We start from the raw sequence: 24,713 nt of genomic DNA, 5'->3' as shown, positions 1-24,713 counted from the left end.
CTCCCCCTCCCCGTGCTGTGCAGCCAGCTCTGAAGCAGAAGTGATATTTTCTGCCAATGCCATGATTAGCCTTTCTGCTAATGACCCACGAACAGTGTCCAAAATAAATGAGCCCAACCTGCTCATCTTATTAGCCAAATGATTGCATAGAAAGAGGAAATATCTGCAGAAACAGCTTAGGCAGCTGTAATTTGGAAGCGTGGAGGAGTCACTGCTTGAAGTATGGAGAGGAGCCATATGTCTTCAAAAAGCTGGGAGAGCTCTCGTGTTATTGGGGTGCTTTTGCTCATCCCCTGCTCTCCCATTTGAGAAATAATTCTGCAGGGCTGCAGCTGTGTCTGTCCTCAAATTCTGTTGGTTCCTGGGCCTGGGAAGATGGAGACAGGTAGATATTTCTGATATTTCTCCTCCTGTCCTCCTTGTCTGGTTTTTGGCTTCCCCCATCCTGCAGAAGGCAGGCAGCAGCAGTGGGATGTTGGTCAGGAGAGCAGCTGATGCAGTAGCCAGTACCAAGGTGCTCTTCAGGAACTGTCCTTGTGTCCTTCAGGCTCTTCCCAAAGCCCCTGGCAAGGCTGTGGAACATCCTTGATTGGCATGGGGAGGGATGAGGAGCAGAAAAGGGAGAGAGGAAGGCAAGGGGGGTTTCTGCTGAGAAGGGAGGTGAAGGGGACCTTGTGATCCCCCCACAGATCATGGTGATGTTGAAGTGAAACAAGAAGGGATTTCAGGCTTTGTGCAAATGCAAGAGAGAAATGGGGCTGGGTGCAGGAGAACAGTAGAGCATGAGGATGAATAGATGGAGAATTTGGAGGGTTGGGTGTGAAACCCTTCCTGATTTTGGGAATGCTTGACCTTCTCTGGGAGATGTACCACTTTGAAAGGTGGGTTGTCTTACCAGTTGCTGCATGACTCAGTAGGTCTCTTGCCCCAAAAGCCTCTCCCTGAGTGAGGTGACAGCAGTGTGGCTGTCCTGGAGAAGGGCTCTGGGAGCTGGGACAAGCCCTGGAAGGCTGACCCTGTAGCCTTGAAGCTGTATCACATCAGAGGATGTGCACAAGCTCGTGTCTTGTATAATGGCAGAGAAAAACACACTTGATCCTGTGGTCCCCTGGAGGGAGGGCAGCTGGAGACCTGGCTGATGATGCACCAGCCCTAAAACTGCTGAGAAGGGTGAGATCATCCTCTCCCAGCACCCTGTGTGCAGCCACGAGCTTCCCTGACCTTCTCTGTGGCACAGCTCGTGTGAGCTCCCACGTCAGTTCCCCTGTTCAACATCTCAGCTTTGGGGTCCCCTCAGCCCCCTGGTCCCACCAGGACCCTTCAGCAGCTGAGACCAGAGCCCTGCTTGATATTCCATGTCTCTGTTCATGTATATCCATGAAATAGAAATTCCATATAGCTATATGTATATATATATATTTTTTTTACCAAGCTGGCATCTGAAGGGTGCCATGCACAGAAATAAGAACCATGACTTTAATTTTCAGTTTAACTACATTCATATGTAGCTACTCCATTGCTCCTTTCTGTTTCGTGCAGACAAATTCTGGACTTCTTTCTTCCTTTCCTAATTAATGGGATAATTGCAAATCATGCGTTTTTTCTCTCCTAAGAAGTTTTGGGTTTAAACGATTATCTGTGTTTGGAAAACATCCTGACAGTGCAAATATTGAAAACTGGAGCATTGAGTGGATGAGCCAATGACCCTGGCTCTCCTTGCACCTCTCAGTGTCCCTCACTGCTCTCAGGAATGCTGCCCTGGCTCCCTGGGGCTGGGAGGTGGCTGAGGCAGGGCTGTGGGTGTGGATGGAAGGTTCACCTGCACGCCCCAGGCTGCATTTGAGAACTTTTCCTCCTTGTTCTCTTAAACAAGTTTTTCAGGTTAATGCTGCAGTGGTTTGGCTGCGGAAAGTGTGACTGCAGGGTTTTGTTTCTTTGGTTTTTGTTCTGCTATTTGTTGATTGTTTGGTTTTGGCTTGTTTATTTGTTATAAGTGAGGGAGTTGCTTCTTCAGTGCCCCAAGCCTTCCACAGTGCCAGCCCTGTCCTTTCAATGGCACTGCCATCCCTGGGGACACTCTTTTGTTTCTTTGGGTTTTGTTCTGCCCTTTTTTGATTGTTTGTTTGTTATAAGTGGGGGAGTTGCTTCTTCAGTGTCCCAGCCCTTCCACAGTCCCAGCCCTGTCCCGTCGATGGCACTGCCATCCCTGAGGACACTCAAAGGAGCACTTCATTCTCAAGGGTTTCCAGGATGAAGATTTGCTTTTCCATAGGATCTGTGGAGCGGAAGAAGGGATTTGGAGCAGGCATTGAATCCAGCTCAGTGCCCTGGGGCAGGATCAATAGCCCTTTGTCACTGGTGATGGATCTTTCTGTGTCCTGTTCTGCAAGAATTCCCGGTGCCTGTGGGCGATGTTCTGACGCGGATCAGGGTCCAGCAGCCCCAGCAGTGCTCTGCCTCCAGCCCAGCTTTGAGACAGCCAAGGATTTCAGATAACTTTTGGGCAGATTTAAATGAGCAGGAGGTTTGAAGTGATGGATGGAAACCCTTTTCCTGTAAATGTTTTGCTCTGAGGATTTCGCTGCAGGTCCCTGGCTCCTGGCAGCATGCAGGGATGCAGGCTGGCATCCCCCCAGGGGTGGAGGGTGACCAGAGCTGCTGCTTTTGAAAATGAGGGGTCTGAGCACTTCTGTTTTTCTTTTCAAGCTCCCTCTGAACATTGGGTTATGACCCTGCTCTGTGATGCCAGGTCCAGCAGCTCGTCCCTGCAGGGACAGGGACATTTGGTGCCTGAGGCAAGAACAGGAGACATCTGGATTGCTGGATTGCTGAGGCTCTGAGTTCTGGGATTTCATTCCCTGGAGCTCCTGTTTGGTCTGTGCAAGACACATTCAGCCTCTGGTTTTAAACCCCACACTCCAGTCCACCTTGTGTGAGGGCCCCTGGTCTGAGATCAGTAACTGTGCTGCTCTTCTGCGCTTCCCAGCACACTCTACTGCATTTATCCTTGGATTTATGGATTTATTCTAGTCCCATTGCCATGAAACACGAGTGGGGCTGCTCCCTGAGGGAGCTTTTCCAAGGATGCCAGCCATGGACCAGAAAGGCTGAACCACCAAGTTTGCAGTTCTGTCTGTAGCACCAAGTAGAGACTCCATTCTTTTTTTGGCTCCTTTTGTTCTGTGGGAAATCACTCTTGAGTGATGAAAGCCTGAGAGAAGGTCAGATGTTGAGGACAACAGCTGAGTCCCTGAGGAGTAAGAGGCTTTTTGTTTGGAGCAAGGGAAGGGTTTGAAAGGTGGAGGAGCTTGTGCAGGACAGTGCTGCCTCTCAAGGGCGCTCATCTCCAGCCCAGAGCTCCCTCTTCTCCTTGTACCCAGCTGAGCCTCTCTGGGAGCACACAGAGCTGGATCTTCATCTCCCAATCATTCCTTCCCCTCAGGCCAAGCTGTTTCTTTTGCAGGGCTCTTCTGAAGATGGGAGCATTGAATAAAGTGGGCTTAATTTAGATGAGATGTGAACTCAGGCCAGCCTCCTCAGGATAGGCACCACATCCAGGAGATGGAGCTGGGTGGAAGTTGTTTTCCTGCCTCCTACAGGAAGGAAGGAGGGAAATCTAAAAACAAAATGCTGGGGGATGCCTGTGCATGGTGGGGGGAGTGAGCAAACTAAAGCTCAGTGCTCAACAAACAAGGAGTGGAGAGGAGATTTGTGAGCCCAAAGGTGTGGGCAGAAGGACTTTATTAGCTCCATTTTAAACATTTTGTCTCCATTCCCATTTAGCTGTGGGATCTAACTTCATTTTAGCTTTACATTTAAATTTGCAAAACAGGCCTGTCAAATTAGTAAAAGGAAATTTGATTAGAAAATGGCAGCAGGATTGAGTCTTTGTTTTTCTCTGTTCACAGTTTGGCTCAGCATTCGCTCTTAACCAAAAATACATCGTTGGAAAAGTGGGTTTTAGCTAGTCAACACTTCCCAAGTGTGAGGAAAAGACTAGGGAGCAGGGATGGAGAATTCCAGCCATTAGCTGCCCAGCTGTTGCCCCTTTTCTGGGACCTGCAGAGTCAGGCTGTGCCACCAGGGCTGAGGTGGCATTAGTGGTGACATGGGCACTGGAGGGAAGGAGGGTCACAGCACGGTGGGATGGCTTTGTGCCTCCCTTGCTCTCTCCTGCTTGCTGCCATCCCCATGGCTGGGTTCAGCTGTTTGAACTCCCTCAGGACATCAGGGGCTGAGCCTTGGAGCAGCTTCAGGAGCCTGGGTTAGTGGAGGATGCTTCAGTGGGGGTGCTGGGCTGGTTTGGGGTGAGGTGCAGAGCTCTGCCCATCAGTCTCAGCACCTTGCTCTGTCTGTCCCAGGCTGTGCTGGGTGGGAGAACATTCCAGAGGAGAAGGGTCAGGAAGGAGATGGGCAGTAGAGTTAAACACTGGCTATAACAGCCAGGGGAAGGGATGGGGCTGGAGAGCTGGGAACTGCCATCCCAGTGCCCAGGAGAGCTTCCAGGGGGATCAGGGAGATTTTGGGGTTGGAGGAGCAGCTTTCCTTGCCCAGATCAGTTTTGGAAGCCTGGGAGCAGTAAGGGGATCTCAGACTGGCTCTGGAGTGGGCACCCTCACCTGGTCCCTGCCTGCTGCCAGGGATGGAGCTGGGATCTGCTCCACAGTTACTCACAGATGCTGCAATTAGGCTGGAGACAGGGTGTCAAAAACCTGTGTCAAAAACCTGACAGCAGCCCCGGTGTGTGCACGGGGAGGGGGTTATTAGCCTGTTATTATCCATTTACCCAGATAGCCCAGCTAATCAGCTTTCAGATGGGGAGAATTAATTGGTTTCGATTGGAGCACCAGGCAGGTTTAATTGAAATGAATCCTTTCCCACTTCCAAACAGGCACTTCCTCAGCTGCTGCTGCCTGGGGAGGGGGGCTGCAGCCTTCCCAGCACCGCCCTCAGGGTGTGCTGCAGCTGAGCTGGTGAAGCAGCTGTAGCAGCCATGCCCTGCAATCCTCCCTCCATCTGGGAAGGAGCTCTTGTTTCTCCATCCCTGCATCCCACTCCAAACCCTCTGCTCCCAGCTGGGACGGAGAGTGTGAGTCTCAGATTGTCTCAGACCCTTGTAGCATACCAGGCACCAAGATGGCATCGTGGTGGCACCCAGGTGGCACCACTGCCATGCTGTCACCTCTGCTTTCTTCCTGTTAACTTGGATGTTCTGCATCCATATGGGGGAAAAAAAAAAAAAAAAAAAAAAGGACTTGAATTTCAGGAGGTTGGGGATGGGGACTGTCCCCAGCAGGATGTGCAGAGCTCTTCAGAGCTGGGGCTTCAAAGGGCCCTTTGGGAGATACAAATGCAGCTTTTCCCAGCCTAGTGGCAGGGTGCCCTGTCCCCTAGGAAAGAGTTTGCTGCTCTCACACCCTTCAAATAACAAGAAAAAACCCAAAATCTTGTGAATTCCCATACTTTTATATTCCTAATTGATACAGCAAGAGGGCTGGGTGAAAAAGGAGCAGTTTCATCAAGATGTGCTGCGGAACAAAAAGGTTTCTGTGGACTCGTGTGAGCAGTGAGTGTGGGAGCTGTGGAGCAGGAAATCCCATCCCCATGGGTTTGTTTTTCCACTGAGCTGAGCCCCGAGGTGGTTTGGAGGCATCACATGGAGAGCTGGATGAGGGAACTCTCAGTTCTTGTCAGGGAGATGAAAAAGCCCTGGGAGATGAAAAAGCCCTGAAACACAGGATAAATTTTAGCTGTGTGCAAGGTTCCAGTGAAGTTAATGGGAGTTAAGTGTGTGGTTAAGTGCTGTATTTAACTGGGCTTTTAAGAGCCTGCTGGGAATAGCGGTGGTGTTTTGGGAGAGGAGGCTTGCAGGGCTCCTGAGGCCTTGGATCTTCTCTTTAAACCAAAGTCTTGGATCTCCCTGCTCTGTTCTACACGGGGAGGCAGCACCGTTTTCAAATTTCTTATCAAATCATAAATGAAAATTGATAAAAATTAAGGTTTGATTTGTTTTTTTCCTTTTGGTGTGTGATGCCCCAGGTACCAGTGGAGGCTTTGGGGGGCTGTGGTGTGTGACTCTGTAGTGTGACTTATGATGCCAGAATTCCATGGTACCTTCAGATGCCAAATGCCACATGGGCACGTGCACAGAGGCTTTATCGCTGATAATGTGTTTGAATACCCTCCCTCTCCTTCTGGAAAGCTGTATTTTGTGTTCATTCAGCTGAGGATGTTCATTATGCTGAAATGTTTGCACTTTAAATATGGTAAGGCAGGGTTTGTTTTTTGTGGGTTGTTATTTCTGTTGGGTTTTTTTTTTTTTACACAATAGGCTGGATTGTTCCAAAAAAAAAAAACCAAAAACCCAAAAAACCACAAGCTTTTTTCCTTCATGTCTATGTGTTCAATAGCACCTTCTCATCATCTCCAAAAATTATTTGAGAAGTCCATAAATGAATGCTAAACCCCTTTTCCACTCTCTCTCTCTTCTTCCCTGTGAGTAGAGCAGCAGCACAACCAGAGCAGAGGAGACCTGGCCCATCAATGGGGTTTGGCTCTCTAAGAAGTCCCTGTAATTGTGGTGAATTTTTGCACTTTTGCCATGTTTTCTGGACAAGTGGCCAAGGTCTGGCAGCCCCAGGAGTGGCTGGTAAATTGAGCAGAACGGGTGCTGTACCCTGTCCCTCTCAGGAGCTGCAGGCACAATGTGAATGGTGTTCGTGTTCCCTCACCCAGAGATGTGCATCTCTTATTAGATTAATCTTTTTTCTAATATATGCAGAATATACAGTGGGAACAGCATTAATTCGCACTAATGGTTGTGAGATCCACTGAGAATTAACTGCATTTTTTTGCAAATTAGTGAGGAAGCGGATAAACACAGTTATTAAAAAAAACAAGCAAAGGTACTTTTGCAACAGCACTACGTGTTTGTCATTTATCTGACAAGTGTTCTTTACTTTTAATTATATTTCATTACTTGCTAGCAAACGCTGTGCTGGCAGATATTGTAATAATCCTCCTCATTTGAAACCTTTCTTTTAGCATTTGCTAAACCTTTGTTTGGGAAGGGCTGGGGAGGTCAGGGATCCTGCAGTGGCTGTGACTTTGGGAGGTCCCACAGCACGTGCCTTCTATCTCTGGAGGTGTTATGGTGGATTCAGTGAAACCAGGCTTAAACTGAACCTTGGAGGGCTCCACTGCTTTTCCCTCTCAGCTGGGAAGGTATCAGGGCCACACACAGTCAGTTTGGGTGGGCTCCCACTCGCCCTTTCCCTGGCAGGAGCTGCCTTTGCTGGGCTGGCTGTGGCAGGGGATGCTCCACACCTGAGCTGAGCTCCTGGGGACAGTCAGGGTTTGGGCTCTGTGCTGAGGATGGTGCAGGGAGGGACATTGTGTCAGGGAGGGACTGAGGTCCCCCTCAAAGTTCACCTGAGGGACTTTCCTTTAGCCCTGTGCATAATTGGGAGGTGCTTTTTTGTGTTGCCACAACCGTGGGCACACTCAGCCTGCAGCACATTGTCCTGGTCCGTAAAACCTCACCAGCAGCGGGAGACACTTACTGTGGGTGAGGTGGCCTCTTTTATTGAAAATCCAGGTAGTTTTTCCTTAATTCAAGCGAATTTCCCCTCCTCTTTGGAACAGGGCTGACACACAGCTGAGAGTGGGGTGGAAATGAGCTGAGTGGGGTGAACACGTGCAGGGGTCTCTTGTTGGCTCAGCGTGGAGCAGGACTGGGGCTCTGTAACTCAAACTCCTCAGGGGGAAAGGAAAATCTTTTGTTTTTGTCTCAGCTTTGTGCTGCCCACATTAGGAAAACATGAGCGCAAGCGCAGGAGACCTTATGAATTTTAAAAGCTCCCCTCTCTGAGGGCAGGCTCTGGGTTAGCAGGTCAGCCCATTTCGGTGAACCGTTTAGCGCGCATTAAAATCACAATTTATGCAATCTGAGCCCCGGCTTTAAAAAGAGCCAGCAATCAGGTACTTAATAAAATCACCTCCAGCCCTCCTCTTTCAGCTCGCTGCAAATAAATGCCTTTTTTTTACATAATAAAAATGGATTAGGAGTTATTTTGAATTGTTATCCTAGCGAGATGTGCAGTTCGGGACACGCAGGCACGTTGACTGTGATTGAGGGTTGTGTGTTTTGGTGCTTGCACACAGCCAGTGCCTGGGAGACCTTTCAAATAAACATTTACTGGAACATCACATTGCATGTCTGAGCAGCACAGAAAGCCTGATTGGCAGGTTCACTCCTTCTTTTGTTTCCCTTCTTGGATGAAACAGCAAAACAAAACTGAGCATGGCTTTAAAAGAAAAAAAAATTGTATGAAAATGTGACTTGTCTGACTTGTTCTTTTTTTTTTTATCATGGAAGAGTCAGAGATTTTAAAGTTATTGTTCCCACAGCAACTGTAACTCTCATTGCTTGTGTGTGTGTTGTACTTTACAGGACTGTATATGCTATGAAATTTATGCCCTGAGTGTGGATGTACAGCATGGTAGGAGGATCTGCAGGGTCTGGATGGAGCCATCCTGTGGGAGCCCTTCCTCTCAAACCCCTGGGCCACATCCTGTGCTCCTTGCACCCATTCAGAGAGGGTGGTTCAGGGGTGCTGTCACCTCAGGTGACGCAGTTGTGATAACAACACCCCCAGAAGGCAGTGCCCCAGTCATATCTGCAGCTCAGTGAGGTGGTGAGCTGTGGGAAGAAGGGAAAAAAGAGATGTCATGTGCAGTTCTCCTTGGGCTGCAATTCAAGGAGCTGTCCCTGCTCAGCAAGGCGCTGAGGCGTGTGCTCTAGGCTCATGGACTGTAATGGGAATTAAACACATTTTTAAAGCTGAGTGTGTGGTTAGGCACCTTGGTGAAGCTGTGCTGCAGTGGGGATTTGAAATGTACAGGGAGAAAATGTTGGATTTTAGGAGATTTGCCCTGTGTATCATCGCTGTCTCTTAGAGACAGAGGTGGGGGTTGACTGCTCTGGAGTGAGGACTGGATCCAGATCTCTTTGGAGTACATATATGTATATATTTTAATCTTGGTGTTTGTCTCTTCCTCTCTAGCCTTCATGCTGGCTTGCTGTCTGTCCTTGCTCCCCCGCCCATGCTGTGCCTCAGTTTCCCTGCCTGGTGCCCACTCATCACTGCTGCAGTGGAGTCTGGGCTGGCAGGGACTGGCTGTGATTTGTGCATGGGGGTGGGCTCTGCCTGACCTCTCTTTGCATCCAGGGTCTGGTGGTGCTTTGTGTGTCTGGCTTGCCTGGGAGGGGATGAAGTTCCCCAGATGAGAGATAAGATGCTGTGGAGCTGAATTGTGGGAAAGCCAAAATTGGGGTGAGAAGAATTCAAGAAAGGACTGTGGGATCATTTGTTGGGTGAGGGGAATTCAAGATAGCACCATGGGATCATCTGCTGCTCCCTCAGAGCTACACAGGGTGCAAGAATGCCCTGAAGCCTCTATTTCTCATTTGAAATAAAGTATGACTTTTCAAAAAAGCATCCAGGCTTATTTAAAAAAAAAATTAAAATTGACAGTGATGGATAATCCACTACACCCCTTGGTAAATTGTGCTAGTGTTGTTTAATTACCTTTACAGCCAAAAAGGAAAGAAAGGAAAAGTACACAGCGTGAAGAGCCCCGAGGGTTGTGTGTTATTGCTGGACCTGATTGCTCACCTTAATTCAGCTGCTGGGATGGTGCAGGGGATGAGATGCTCCAGCACTGGGGGCTCTTTCAGCCCATGGGGCACCCTTGGGCAGCCCTGGGGACTGTCCTTGGAGCCATGTGGCTGTGGGAGCCCTGCTCCATCCAGCAGCAGCTCAGTAGCCATGGGGCTGGTTGCCAGCCCAGTGTTGGACAATAAATGGCTTCAAGTTAGGAAATAAAGAGGGATATTCTTGCCTGAGGACAAAAACTTGTGTTGGTGTTGGGAGGAAGGTGCCCAGGTCAGCACAGATTTAAGTGCTGTGCTGTTTAGCACTGGGTTTGCTTTGACCTACACAAGGGATGCTGTGGTATAAGAGCCCAAACTATCCCAGCCCTGGGATTTTCTTCTGTGACTTCAGCCCTTTTGGTGTGGCAGCTGGAAGACTGTCAGGGCTTGACTTCTGATCAGCTGGGCTGTCACTGTGTGACTGCAGGGACAGGGGCTTCCTGCCAGGGATCACAGCACATCCCACCACTGTGGGGAGCAGAGCTGGAAAGGCCAGAGGCTGCTACAAGGAAGTTTTTCTGGACTCCAGAGCAGCAGTGGGACTCCCTTGTCTTTCTCTGGCTTGGTAGGGCAGGCTGGGGGCTGTGTTCAAAGCAGCAATGCATCTTCTTGCTGCCCAGAAATTGTTCAGCATCTCAGAGGCTCCTACAGAGTGACAGCCCTCCAATCCAACAGCTTGGCAGCCTTCATAATTGATGTGAGGGGCCAATCTCTTGGGCTTCAGGGTGGCCTCTCCCATTGATTTTCCTTCTGGGCTGCAAATAATTCCCAGCCTCTCAGAATCTCTGCTGCTCACAGTGACCCCAAGATGTGTTAGAAAGTCTCTTTTCCCAGCCCAGCAGTCAAAGAAGGAGTCAGAGCTCTTCTGGTCTCGTTCTCAAGGTTGTTCATTGTTTCTTATCTATAAAATTCTTTCTCTGGCCTGCTGAGGTCTGTTCAGCAGGACAGACAGAGACACTCTGACTGTCCTCAGGGCAGTGTTATCTTTTTATACTAAAAACTACGTGTACATTATTTACATTATAACTTCCCAATACCTATCACCTATGTTAGACAGTGAGTTTCTACTCTAAACCAATCTAAAAGTGCCAACATCACCCAGAAGATGGAGGCTATCAAGAAGAAAGAAAAAGGACAAGGCATGCCCAAATTCCTCCATCTTGGGGACCCCAAGCCCCCATTCCAAAACCCCAAAAATCTATTTTTCACCCCGTGACAAACCAACTATTACTCTACTTAAACTCTCTTGACTTGTAATTCTTCATATAAAGGTTGGTAATTGTTTTTTCCAAGGGCTAAATCAAAAGCACAGGGGTCTTGGGCTCTGTGCCAGGGTCTCTGAGACCCTTGGCAGGGTCTCGAGTCCTCCAGGGCAGCCAGAGGAATTTCCTGGAATTTTCCAACACCAGCCTTGCTGCTCTTCAGCTTCAGCTGAGCTTTGCTCTGGTGCCACAAGCCCTGCAGTTCTTTCCACACATGGGTTGTTCCCACCATCCCTCTTCTCCCCCATCTTCCTTCTCCCTTCTGTAATAACTGTTTTTGCTACTCTTAAGTCAATATTTGCACCTTCACCATTTTTTCCTTCTCCTCTCCTGTGGGCCTTGGCAATGTTCTGGTGCTGGTGGCCCCTGCTTGGCCAGCCCAGGGCAGCAGGAGCGTGGCAGGAAGGACATTACGTGGGAGAATATGCATGTTCACAGCTCAGAGGATTAAAGGCCCGTGTTCTTATCACTGCAGAACAGAGTATTATAAATCCAGCCTTAGAATACCAAATCCCCACGCGGCTCGGCCATTGTTTGGGAATATTAAAAAGCTCGGAGACAGAAATAATCAGTTTCCCAATGACACGTTGTCAAATAAAACATTTCTCATATTATCCCTTCTTTCCCCTTTCTCTCTCCCGCTCCCTCAGTTGGATAATTTAACACGAAAAATAGATTAAAATGAGGCTGGCTTGAACGCCTCCTAAGTTTGACTATTTTTTTTTCCCCCCCTTTTTTCCCCAGGAAGCTCTCCAGGTATGTGTGGTGTTGTTAAACAAGCAGCTGCCAGGAAGGGGTCAGGGACTAAAGGAGCATGTTGAAATTGAGCTGCCTGTCATGAGCCCCTGGTGCTCACCCAAGGGGCTGGCACAGGCACCCCCAGCCTTTCTCAGGGGACATCGGCAGAGCAGAGATCTCTGGCTCATCCCCTAAGGATGTGGGAGCTGGAGCTGGGCTGGGAGCCCTTGGCTTCCTTGAGCCAGCCCTGTCATTCTTGAGTCAGAGGGCGAACGGCACACCAGGAACCTCTTTATGTCTTCTTGTAGGTCTTCCCAAGCAGAAAGATCTTTAAATAAAGATTCCCAGCCTCTCAGAAGCTCTGCTGCTCACAGTGACCCTGAGATGTGTTAGAAAGTCTCTTTTCCCAGCCCAGCAGTCAAAGAAGGAGTCAGAACTCTTCTGGTCTCATTCTCAAGGTTGTTTATTGTTTCTTATCTATAAAATTCTTTCTCTGGCCTGCCAAGGTTTGCTCAGCAGGTCAGACAGAGGCACTCTGACCATCCTCAGAGGCGATGTTAACTTTTATACTAAAAACTACGTGTACAATATTTACTATAACTTCCCAATACCTATCACCTGTGTTAGACAGTGAGCTTCTACTCTAAACCAATCTAAAAGTGCCAGCATCACCCAGAAGATGGGAGCTAGGAAGAAGAAAGAAGAAGGACAGGGCACACCCAAATTCCTCCATCTTGGGACCCTGAGCCCCCTTTCTAAAACCCCAAAAATCTATTTTTGACAATAAACCTGCCAACAGGTTTATTGTCTCCAGGACATTTCCCAGGGGTAAATGTAAGCTGAGCCCAGCCAGGAAGAGCCACAGCCCCAGGCCTGCCAGGGGTGCCTAAAGCCCTTCCTTGGCTCCAGCTGGCACAGCTGCTCCTCCTGCAAGGCTTTTTCTGTCGCTCTGACCTTTTCTGAGCATCTGGGATGTCTCTGGTTTTGCTTTTCCATGGAGGGTGAGTGCCTGTGTGCCCAGGGGTGCAGAGTGCTCTGCCCTGCAGCCCTTTCCAGTAGCAGAGTGCACAAAGGAGTGAGTGATACCCAGCTGGGCAGCTCAGGGATTTGTTGGTGAAGGCCTTGGAGAAGATTTTTCCCAGCAATCACATCCAGAAGTGTTCTGAAGCCCTTCTGGACCATGAGAACCCTCTCTTTGCTGTAAAGATGCTGGCACATGATCCAGACCTGGTTTTGCAGTGGGGTTTGTTGTGTTGAAGTTTGTGGCCCTGCTGTGTCCTTGTAGCCTGGCCTGTCCTCCTTTCTGGTGTGCCATGGTTTCTCTCCTGCAAACTGGATTTCTGAGGAGATGCCAGGGGGTGTGGGTGGCTCTGTGATGCTCTGAGGTCTCCATGCATCAGGCACTGTGCAAATCCAAGGAAACTCCTGTCTGCTCTCCCGGGCTGAGGTGTCCATGCTGGTTCTTGTTTCTGGGCATGGAAGGCCATGGTGGGTCTTTGCTGGCCCACATTTCTCTTCACAGAGAAAAGCAAGGCACATCTTCCCAAGAATATTTCTGGGATTCACATTTCCTGAACCTCAGAGAAAGAAAACACAATTCTTATCGTTTGCTGTGCCTGTGTTTGTGCCAAAGTGGAGATTGCTTACCCAGAGTGATGGTGCTTTGTTTCCTTGGCCTATCAGAGCCAGGGGTGTGTGTGTGTCAGGACTGTTGGGTGACAGTCACGAGATTCTTTGCAGTGTGTGTGAGGTTGAGTGCTTGGCAGATTCATTTTTAGATGTATAGAATAATATAGTATAATAAAGTAATTAATTCGCCTTCTGATATCCATGGAGTCATTCTCTCTCCCTCACCAACGCTGGAGTCACTGTTGATTTGCAATAGGTCTCCATCCCTCTGGTCCTTGAAGTGTCCTGGTACTGCAGGACACAAACCTGGGCAGCTCACCAAGCCCTGCCCCTCTGCCATGCAGGGATCCCTGAGATCTTCTGGACAGCAAAACTCCTTTCCTGATGGTGCTCATCGTGCAAACTGGGGAGCTCCAGCTGAGCAGTGTCTGAACCCCTGAGTCCTGCATCTCTTAGGAAAATTTTCAGGAGAGGAGGGGATCCTGATGTGGGGCATGCTGGGCTGGGCCCCCTCTGTGGCAGGTTGTGGTGCAGGGAAACATCTCCTGAGGCAGCTCATCCTGTGAAACTTTCCACTGCCACCTCTGTCACCCTGGTTTTTTAAATTCTTCTAAGCCTTCTGATGTTTACATTCTTGTAACTAGCTTTCTCACGCGCTTTTCTGGATATAACTTATTGTTTTACAATCTTTTCTGGAGGAGGACGAATTTGATGGACTGTTGGTTTGTCCAGTGTCATTGGAGAGGTGGCACTGTCGCCCTCCAATCCACTGTCACTTTTGGAAATCTATAAATGTTGGAGTCAGAACATAAACTGCCCTCATTTTACCTTGGAGGTTCCAGTGTCGGCATCATTTTATTTTGTGTCCTAGAGCGACTCACCTCCTTACAGCTGCTCCTGTTTAGGAGTCAGAGCCGTGCTCCAGGTGCAGCCCGGTGCTTTGTATGGAATGCAGAGGGAATTTCCACGCCTCTGCTCTGCTGCAGAGCTCGGGTGCAGCTCCGGGCCGTGGCATCCCAGGTGCCCAAGGAAGGCCTGCCCTGCCCTGGCTGTTCCTGTCATGCTGCAAAGCCCTGGTCGCCCGTGCTGCTCCTGATTTACATGCCCTGCCTTGCTTGTCTGCCACGGGATAAAATTGCTCTGATGCTGCAGAGATTAAGAGGCTGGGAGCTGGCACAGACACAGCTCTTGTGTGTATGGGGATGAATTTAACTTCCAGAGCAGCCAGAGGCAGGGCTGGCTCCCTGTGCTACTCCCTAGCCAGGCTCCCTTGAGAGGATGTGCTACTTCCATGTACATACAGATATTTGGAAGTGGTTTTTTTTGTTTGTTTGTTTGTTTTTTGTTTTTTGTTTTTTTTTTTTTTTTGTTAAAGATTTTTATTTTTGATGTTAACTTTTTTGAGAGCTGTATTGAATAAAATTTTTAGGAGAGGAAAAACAAGAGCTTAGTAGAGAAGGTCTGAGTCTGGAATATGTTGTGCTGTGCCCCACCTCTGCAGCTGATCTTGAAACCACAGGGAAACCAGAGCAAAAATGTTGGAGCTGGGGTAATCATGCCTTGGGAGCATTGCCTGTGAGGGGCCATTTGTTGCACCAGCATTTTTGGGAAATGTGTGTCTCTGCTAAGGCTTTATTGCTCCTGGGTGATGGTTGGATTGTTTTAATGAGTTTGGTGGAGTGTGATCATCCCCATTCCCTTTTTCCCATGTAGGGGTCCTGGGGGTCCCAAGGAGTGAGGCGGGAAGAACAAAGTCCCTGTGAGAATGGTCAGAGTTGAGCTGGGGGTGTCACTGTGCTATTCCCAGCTGAAATCCACCCCTGGCATCCTCATCTACCTGCCCATGACCTCACACCTGGGAGGTGGCTGCTCCAGGAACCCACCTGTGTGTGGTTCAGGGGCTGTGGATGGAAGGGTGCTCTGGGGGTTTATCAGAGGGTGCTGAAGCACTGGAACAGACTGTCCAGGGAAGCTGTGGGTGCACCATCCCTGGAAGTGTTCAAGTTTGGATGGGGTGTGAAACAAGCTTGCCCTAGTGGATGGTGTCCAGTCCTGGCCCCTCAGTTTAGGAAGGACATTGAGACGCTTGAGCACATCCAGAGGAGGCAACGAGGCTGGAGAGGGGGGAACCCCTGAGGGAGCTGGGGGTGCTCAGCCTGGAGAAAAGGAGACTCAGGGCTGCCCCCATCACTCTCACAGCTCCTGAAAGGTGCCTGTGCTCAGCTGGGGCTGGGCTGCATCCTCAGAACCGGAGCACACAGCCTCAAGCTGCACCAAGGGAAATTTAGGTTGGATAGCAGGAAAAAGTTTTCTACAGAAAGGGTGATAAAGTTCTGGAATGGCTGCTTGGGGAGGTGGTGGAGTCACCATCCCTGGGTGTGTTTAACAAAGCCTGGATGTGGCACTGGGTGCCAGGGTTGAGTTGAGGGGTTGGGGTGTACTTGATGATCTTGAAGATCTCTTCCAATCTGGTGATTCTGTGAATTCTGTGAATTCTGTGTCCATGCCCATGGCAGGGGGGTGGAATGATGGGCTTTAGGATCTCATCCACCCACCATTCTGTGATTCTATGGACCCTGCAGCTCCCCCTCACCCCCCCGTGCCCCCCTGACAGTGCGCTGTGCTCTCTCTGCAGGGCGGGCTGATCGCGCTGCTGCTGCTGCTGCTGGTGTTCATGGTGGCCCTGTACGCCCAGCGCCGCTGGCACAAGCGCCGCCGCATCCCGCAGAAGAGCGCCAGCACCGAGGCCACCCACGAGATCCACTACATCCCCTCGGTGCTGCTGGGGCCCCAGGCCCGCGAGAGCTTCCGCAACTCGCGCCTGCAGGCCCACAACTCCGTCATCGGCGTGCCCATCCGCGAGACGCCCATCCTGGACGACTATGAGGATGAGGAGGAGGAGGAGACGCCGCGGCGGGCAGAGCCCAGCGCCAGGGAGGATGAGTTTGGCAGCCAGGTGACAAGGACGCTGGAGAGCCTGGGCAGGGGAGGGGAGGAGAAGCCTGACTACGAGAAGAAAGGTTTGTGGCTTTTCTCTCTCCGCTCTGCTGGGGAGCTCTCGGGTTTTTGGTTGTTAATTGCTGCCCTGAGATGTGGGAATGGTCTCTGTTTCGGCCCACACGTCTGAAGAACGAGTCAGAGCTCTTCAGTTTTTGGTCTTGAAGTTGTTTATTAATTCTTATCTATAAAATTTTCTTTCTGCCCAGCTGAGATCTGCTCAGCAGGGCAGCCACAGGCACTCTGACCGCCCCAAGGGTGGTGTTGTCCTTTTATACTACAAACTACATAGAACATATTGACACTTAATTCCCAATACCTATCACCTATGTTAGACAGTGCACTTCTATTCTAAACTAATCCCAAAGTGCCACCATCACTGCAGAAAATGGAGAACAAGAAGAAGAAGAAGAAGAAAGGCTGGACACGCCCAAGTTCCTCCATCTTGTCCCCAAAACCCCCATACCAAAAACCCTCAAATCTACATTTTCACCCTGTGATAATTTTATTATTATACTATTTCAAACTTCTGTGACTTTCAGTTCCTCATACAAAGGTGGTAATTTGCTCCAGGGATCACAATCCAATCCCCAGGTTCTCTGGGCCGTGTGCCAGGGTCTCTGAGCCCCCTGGCAGGGTCCTGGCAACTCTGGGCACCCAGAGGGATGCACTGAGCTCTGACACCCAGAGGGATGGACTGAGCTCTGACACCCAGAGGGATGCACTGAGTCCTGACACCCAGAGGGATGCACTGAGCTCTGACAGGGAGCGGCGCGTTCCCCAGGGGATTTCGGCTGAGGCGTGCTTGATTGCTTGCATTTGGAAAATCTGTCTGTCAGAAGCTGCTACACCCACCTCTGCTTATTGAAATGTTATTATGAGCCATTTAATATTGTTCACCTGCAATGCACAGTAAAAATGCATTTGAATAAACAAAAGCAAAGCATATTAGTGCTGTGAGTGACTCCAGCAGGAGCGAGGAAGGGATGTGCTGGCTTGCTCTGTGCAGGAAAGGGATCTTGGTGTGGTGCTGAACCATCTTTCCTTTCTAGTGAGGGCTTTCCAGACAGACCTAGCAGCCACAGTGGCAAGGATGGGGACAAGGACTCTCTTTGTCTCCATGGAGGAGCCAGGGATAGCCTAGGTGGTGCAGTGTGTCTGGAAAGCAGCTCCCTGCCCCTGTGATGGTCATAAGTGGTGGCTGAGGTTGATAATCTTCCACCCTTAAAATGCTCTTTACTCTTTCCCCTTTTAAACAAGACTGTGCTGATTGTGATGGGGATTGTTGCTCAAACAGATTTGGAGGTGCCCAGGGATCAATCTGCCATCCTCGAGTGCTGCTCTGAGCATCCCTGTTGGCATCTCTTGGTGTGTGTCTGGCTGTTACCAGCCCATGGGGTTAAGAGTTGTTTCCTCAACCCTCTGCTCAGTGAGAATGAACAAATGAAAGCCTTCATATCTCATAACCGAGCTACCTTCTTTCTTCTTTCATATTCTCTTCTTTGTTTTGCTTTTCTATAAATTATTTAGAGTTGTGTGAGTGGGGAAGACAGCAGTAACTGCATTTCAGTGCTCTTCAAAACAAAATAGCAAACAAGATCTAGAGCAGAATATTAAACTATCCAAGGGCTTCAGGAGCTGGCAATAATGAATTTACACAGACTGAACCCCCTGCCCCAAGCTGGAAGCTGCCTGTGGGATACCTGAGCTGGGAGAGGTGTTCCCAAATGCTCCCACCAGCTTTGCTTGTGATGCTGTCAGGCTTTGTGCCTTGGATCGAGGCAGGTTTGTGCCTTGCCTAGTCTGATCCTTCCACACTGTGCCACTTCACCGTATGCTTCCTCCCAGATGGGCACTTTTCCCTCTTGGATGAGGCTCTGCTCAAGGAGCCAAGCTATGGTTTGTGCTGCTTACTCCTCCCTGCTGAAGCTGCTTAGAGCCTGCATTGCCCAGGATGAGGTGGCTGTGGTTCAGATCTAGGGTTTCTAGACTGCAGATATAAATAGATGTGCTGTGGGCTTTCCACTCTGACCTGGTGGCACAGGCAGGAGAAATGTGGTGGCTCAGACATGCTGCTCCCTGCACACGAGCAGCAGTCACAGCTGGGTTCCTGTGGGGATGGGGCATGTGGGGCGGAGAAGCTGCAGCTGGTGTGAGCAGACACCAGGTACCTGGAGATCCCCAGGGACTGGAAGCCAGTTCTGCTTGGGCTTGGCTTTGCAGCTGGATTGAAGGTGGAGGCATTAAGGGACACCCAGCTGGAGCGTGGCTGTAGTGCCACAGCGAGATCAGCCTTTCCCTGGTGCCCAGCTGGCACTGCCAGGTTTCGTTGTGCTCACTGGGGATGGCTGTGGAGCTGTGCCTGCATCCCAGGGAATCCACCAGCTCCTATGGGAAAAGCTCTCCTTGCTGAGCTGCCTTGTGATAAGGCATCAGCTGGGACTTGTCAGCGGGCTCCAAACGCTCTCGTCACAGGGGCTGTCAGCAGAGGCTCTTTCAAGTGTCACTTCCCAGCATTAATTACCAGGGATGGCAAATCCAATGGAGATGGAGCAGTTCTGCTCACCCCCCAGCTGCCTGTGCTGCAGCTTCCCCCTGTGCTGGGCCCTGTCTGACTGCAGGTGCTCTTCCCAGCACTGGGGATTTGCACACCCCACTCTTGGTGTCTGTTGGATCATTTTTTCTCTTTGTGTTTTTTTTTTTAATTTTTTTTTTGTTGTTGTTCACCACTTCTGGATGTATCTAGTCAGGGAATGAGGCAGGGAATTGCTCTGGATGTCTCTGCTCTGTGCAGTCCCTGCCCAGGAGGCCAGAGCAGCACAAATGTTTTGCAGATCACAGCTCAGCAAGCCAAACTTTCCTCCCCAGCTCAGGCAGTGATGTGGATGGGAGGGATGCTCCCGTGTGGTGGCAGAGCATCTGAAGTGAATCCCAGCACAAACAAAACACAGGAGTGATGTGCTGAATAATGACATCTAGCAACAAGCGTGTCTGAGTGATAAAGTTAATGAAATTACAGGTTCTGACCTGATACCAGGCTCTGCTGTGGGGAGATAAACAGCAGGGCAAAGATGAGATGTTTATTTCTCCCTAGCTGCAGTTGTAATCTGGATGCACTGTGCAGGGCCATTAATGTTATTACTGTTATGCAAAATCATTTTTGACTTGGGGGAAAAAAAAAAAGAGAGCAAAGAAAGAAAAATCTCCCAACTGCCTAGAAAATGTAAAGCTGACAAAATTAGAATTGCAGCAGGAGCACAAGCTGACCTGGTGACATTGTACAGAGCCCAGATGAATTTAGACAGAAGAAAAATCCAAGGCAGTTTAGGAAGAAAAGTAGAAAAGTAGTCTTTTTTTTTTTTTTTTTTATTAATAATAAAATGAAATGGAGCGAGGCAGGAAGCAATAGCCAGGCTGTCCTAATTATCCAGAAGGATCCCCTGAGCTGGGATGGAGCAGGGACTGCTCTGTCTCCTCGTGGGTTTGGGTTCTCTCTGGCAATGAACAGGTCTCTGGGGTTCTGTGCTCATGGGTGTGCATGGTGCCAGGTGGGGTCTGTGGTGTGGGGTGCAGTTTCTGGGGTCTTGGTCTTTGCTGGGGAGACCCTCCCTCTCTGAACTCAGCCCCAGTATGTACATGGGGTTCAGTGGTTATGGGAGTTTGGGTGGATTTGTGCAGGTGCTGTCACTTCCTCACCTCCTCTGTCCTCACTTCCCTGTGGAGTTTCCAGTCCATGCTCCTCATGAGTTCTGCTCTCCTGCTTTTCCCAAGCAGATGGACTCAAGCTCCATCCCTCTGGGAATTCCTCACGTGCTTTTCTCTTTTAATGCACACAGCTCTCATCCTCACAGACACAGCTTCATCCTACAGCAGCAGGAGCCCTTTCTCTTTGCCACCAAGTCCTGTTGGAGGCACTTTGGGCCCAGTCCATTGCAGGTGGCACTGCTCCATCCCTGCCTGGATACACAGCGATGGAGTTGGCAAACAAAGCTAAAGCCCAGCAACCTCAGTATGGAATTACCCACAAGTTCCTCAGAGAAGATTTTGCCAAACCAAATCTCCTAAGGATCAGCAAGGAATAGAACTTCTGCCTGGTGAAAACTGAGGAGAAATCAGACTTGAAAATCGACTGTCTGCAATTCCACTCCTGCAACAAAGGACCCATCTTTATTTCTCAGGTTCTTTCATGTTTGAAAAAAGAACATTTCAAGCAGGCCTTTGTGTTGGCTTCACAGGCTCTGCAGTCTGGGTATGGCCTCCAAGTCTAGACAGGAGCCAGGACTTATTACTGATGGTTCCAATGATTAATACCATGGGCATATCAAAGCTGTGGTTGGGCACTCATCTTGAATTCCTCTCCTGGACTTACTTCTCCCCTGCTGTGTTGGCTCAGGTAAACCTCTGAAGTTTCTCTTACTCAATCCATGGATGCTTTTTTCAGCAGTGGTAGTGAGATGCTTTTTGAGCATTCCTGAAAGATGAACTGGCTCCTAGAGTGCACCTGGAGATGTGGATCCAGCTCCACTCTGCCACTGGCTGCTCTGATAGCCCTGGCCATGTCATTTAATGGTCCAGGGGTTGGAGAGGGAGCCAAGGCAGAGAGCAGGCAGGGCAGCATAAGGAAATACTGGGAACTGCTGATGTCAGGGCTTGTGGTCCCCCCAGGCTCCCAGCCAAGGGTGGTGCAGCCCAGGAGAACTGTGGGAGAAGGGATTTAGGCAGGGAAGACAAATGGCTTTGAGGTGACAGCAAAAAGCAGGGGATGGATCCTGATGAGGGCAAGAGAGACTTCCTATGCCCCCACCAGCACTGGAGGAGCTGTTCTGGTGTCTGCATCTCAGAATTGTTTTTCCTTCCAGTGGAGACTCCTCTGGGGAGAGGTAAGGCAGTGCTGTGGCTGGAGGGCAGGATGTTGGGGATGTGGAAAGGGACATTTTGGGGGCTGAGCTGTGCAAGAGGAGGGCAGGTAGTCAAGCTGTTCCCTAGAGTTGCCATTCATTGATAAGTGTCTTGGAGGTGAGATTTGGAGATGGGTGTGATTTGGGGGTGATGCCCTCGCTGTGGACAGGTGATGGTGCTGCTCTCCATGCTGGAGAAGGGACAGCACTCAGGCAACAGGAACTGGGTGTCTGGCCTGATAATGATGTCCTTGAGGTGACAGCCTGGTGTCCCTGAGGGCACACTGGTGCCAGGCTGGGCTCATGGCTGTGCCAAGTTGTGCCATCCCTGGTGCCCATGCTGGGGCTGGGAGCCCCCATCTGCTGCTGCTGTTGGCTCATGGAGTCAGCTGCAGTTCCACCCTGATTCCCAGCATTAACCAGAGGCTTTCTGAGCCTTTAATAAATAAACTGATGGCTTAATGTTTGCTGGGGCTGGAGGCTAAAATGGGACACTGCGTCAGGCCAGCATCTGATGTGTCTTGGGGCTCTTCTCTCCAGTGACCTGATGGGATCGTGACCCTCTTTGTACATGATCAGCTTTTCCCAGCTCTAATCCCAGCCAACTCCTCCTGTAATTTATAGGGACCTTTGAAAATGTATATTCTCATAGCTTGCCAGTGAAAAGTGGTTTTTCACAGTCCTCTAGCCCTGTCTGAAAAAAAAAAAACAGCTGCAACTTTAAGCTTTAAAGAAATGAAAAAAAGAAAAAAAAAAAAAAAGGTGGGGGCTCGACAGGGCAGGAACTGGCTCCTAATTCAAGGAGGCACTTCCAGACATGCTTAGGTAGTGTCTCTAGTTAATAAAGATGTTTAAGCTGTTTTCAAGCCCAGCACGTTCAATTGGGACTGAATTGAATGTATTAATGAAGGGAAGGAGGGCCCCAGTTAGAGAGGTTACACCAGCCATGCCATTGGGTCTTTGCTTCTGTGGTGATGCCAGCTCAGGCCTCAGTGTGGATTTGAAATGTCCTGACCTGCCAGGGAAAAGCTGTGCTTTGCAGAGATAAACACAGCCATAATTAATATATTAATGCATTAACTGTCTTTGGAGATCTCAATGGAGACGTGCCAGGCTGGAGTTTTAGGTTTGTTTTGTTCATCCCATTGAAATGATTGCCTCCACCCTAAATCTGAGTTGTCCTCCCCAGTGTGGGGGGAGGGATGGTGGGGCTGCAGGACAGGGTCCCCCTCCCTCACACCCCCAAGGAAGTGATCAAAGCAGCATCACAGATGTGTGGGAGCACCCTCAGGACATCTCTCCCACAAGAGTCATATCCAGCATTGTCCTGCCTCTAAGAATGGCTCAGAAGGGACAGGGGCCCTCCTGGGGTTTGGGGCTTTCCTCTGGTCCTGCACCCCCTGGCTCATGGGTTTTGTGGCCCATGCTTAACAACTAATTAAGGTTTAAACACCTAGGGTCAGCCAGGGCTCTTCCTGGCTCATGGCAACTGTTGCTGTGGAGAAGAGGCTGCTGGGGTGGGCTCCTGATAAGTTTTAATGTTTTTCTCCCCTCTCTTTGCTACAACCTGCTCGTTAATTTGATGAGACAGAGGAGGGAAGAAGCAGCTGGAAAAGTGGCTTTGAATGGTGCCACAGGGACTGGAACAGAAGCAGGGTGGTTTATTATGCCAGCATTTTGCTGAGCATCTGAAGAGACACTGGATTTGTGAAGTCTTCTGCTTTGCAAGGCTTGGATTGGTCTCACCCTGATACTCCACAACATCCCAAGTTGAAGAAATACCCTTGGCTGCCCCCTCTTCCAGCCACAGCTGGTTGACTTCTGGCTCCTCAAGTCAGCAGCAGCTCTTGAATGAGGAATTTTGTGGATTTGTGGAGTTTTGTGGGGCTGCAGATGCCCAGGGGGCATGTCATGGCAGTTTCATGTGCAGTAGCCCTGATTCCCCAGGTGTCCAAAGTGTTTTCCATCCAGGCGAAATCACAAGCTCACAGAAGATAAGCTGTGAAGTGTTGGCTGTCCAAGGAAAATAAGCCATCAGGAGCTATATTTATATAAATGCCAGGCACACATTGTTCATCACTTTGTGCATCACTATGAATGTTTGATAAAGCACTACATTATTTAAAAGTGTAGCTGGGCTGTGGGACAGTTGTTGACCAAGATTAGCTTCAAGATGACTCTTTTTTTTTCCCCTCTCTTTTTTTTTTCCTCTGATGGAAAATCTAAAAAAATAATATAATGGTTGTTTACTTGCCTTGGGGATCTCAGGTGTCCTTGCCTCTCCTGAGTTTCTCTTCTGGGTTGCATCTTGTGTGCAATGCAGAGGACCTGGGAGAGCTTCAGCTCTGACTGGGGCTGTCACAGAATCCTGGAAGGGTTTGGGTTGAAAGGAACCTAAAAGATCATCTGGTTCCAACCCCCTGCCATGGGCAGGGACATCTTCTACTAGATCAGGCTGCTCCAAGCTCCATCCAACCTGGCCTTGGACACTTCCAGGGATGGTGCTTCCATGGGATCAGCATGGAGTGAAAACCTACCACTGGTTCCTGAAGTCAGACTGATCAGAAGAGGATGTGGGATGAAGGAGAACAATCCCACAATGTTCCCCATTTCTACTGGAAGTACACAGATGCTGGTTGGGACTCAGCCCTTGGGATGTGGGGCTCAGGGCTGGGGCTGCTCTGGATCTGTCACCTGAGCAAGTGATGGGTTTGTCTTAAACCACAGCACTCAGCCCTTTTCTCCTTGGCTTTTAGTGGCATTGGCCTTCACCAGTTGGCATGTAGAGATTTTTGCCCATCATTCCATCCCAGACTTGTGGGTTTTATGGGGAAGGGAGCAGGGAGGGCAGCTGCAGCACCACCTCTTCCCTCTGTTTGCGTGTCCTCTTCCCACCGGTTGTGTTTCACCTGGCTACGGCACCGAGACGGTTTTGTCAGCTGGCTCCTAAGGAAGATGGATTGAGGCTGGGCACCTGTGCTGATACTGGGTCTGCAGGCACCTTCCAGCCCCATTTATCATTAGGCACTGACCTCCCTGAAGGACCAGTGGGAGAGGAAACTTATTAACAAGGTGCTTCAAATCAATCCTTTCTGACGGCCCCGCTGAGTTACCGCGTTTGCTGCGACTCTCCCACTGGGTCCTGTGAATGTGGCAGTGCTCAGCCTCACTTCTTTACCTGTGTGGCTTGGAATAGGTTTGGTTTTGATATCCTGGGCTTTCTGGGTGTTCCCAGGTCTTCTCCTGAGCCAACAAACCAGCTCTCAGCTCATTATCTGCTGCCTCCACCCTTCCCAGGTTGTTGGTCCTTTTGGTGCTGCTTTTGGAACCGAAGTTCCTGGCCACATTGAGAGATTTTGGTAGTTTGTCCTTCTCCTGTGTGTTGGCACCTCTCCTTCATTCATCCTGGCACATGGCACAGCATTGTCACTCCTGTGAAAAATGTCACCTTGTCCGCTGGGCAGAGGAAATGTA

At 49.8% G+C, this 24,713-nt stretch overlaps 1 protein-coding gene across 1 annotated transcript in view; it reads left to right on the top strand.

The window, feature by feature from the left end:
- The window catches only part of ASTN2 (astrotactin 2), a 352,354-nt gene that overhangs the window by 69,561 nt on the left and 258,080 nt on the right, over window positions 1–24,713 (top strand). The window contains 1 exon segment of the mRNA XM_036393845.2: window positions 15,980–16,364. Within this exon segment, the coding sequence (XP_036249738.2) occupies window positions 15,980–16,364 (385 nt within the window).

Source organism: Molothrus ater, chromosome 20, assembly GCF_012460135.2.
Source record: "Molothrus ater isolate BHLD 08-10-18 breed brown headed cowbird chromosome 20, BPBGC_Mater_1.1, whole genome shotgun sequence".
In the NCBI taxonomy this organism is placed as follows: Eukaryota; Metazoa; Chordata; class Aves; order Passeriformes; family Icteridae; genus Molothrus; species Molothrus ater.
The sequence above is the reverse complement of the archived record's forward strand: the minus strand, read 5'-3'. Positions and strand labels throughout refer to the sequence as shown.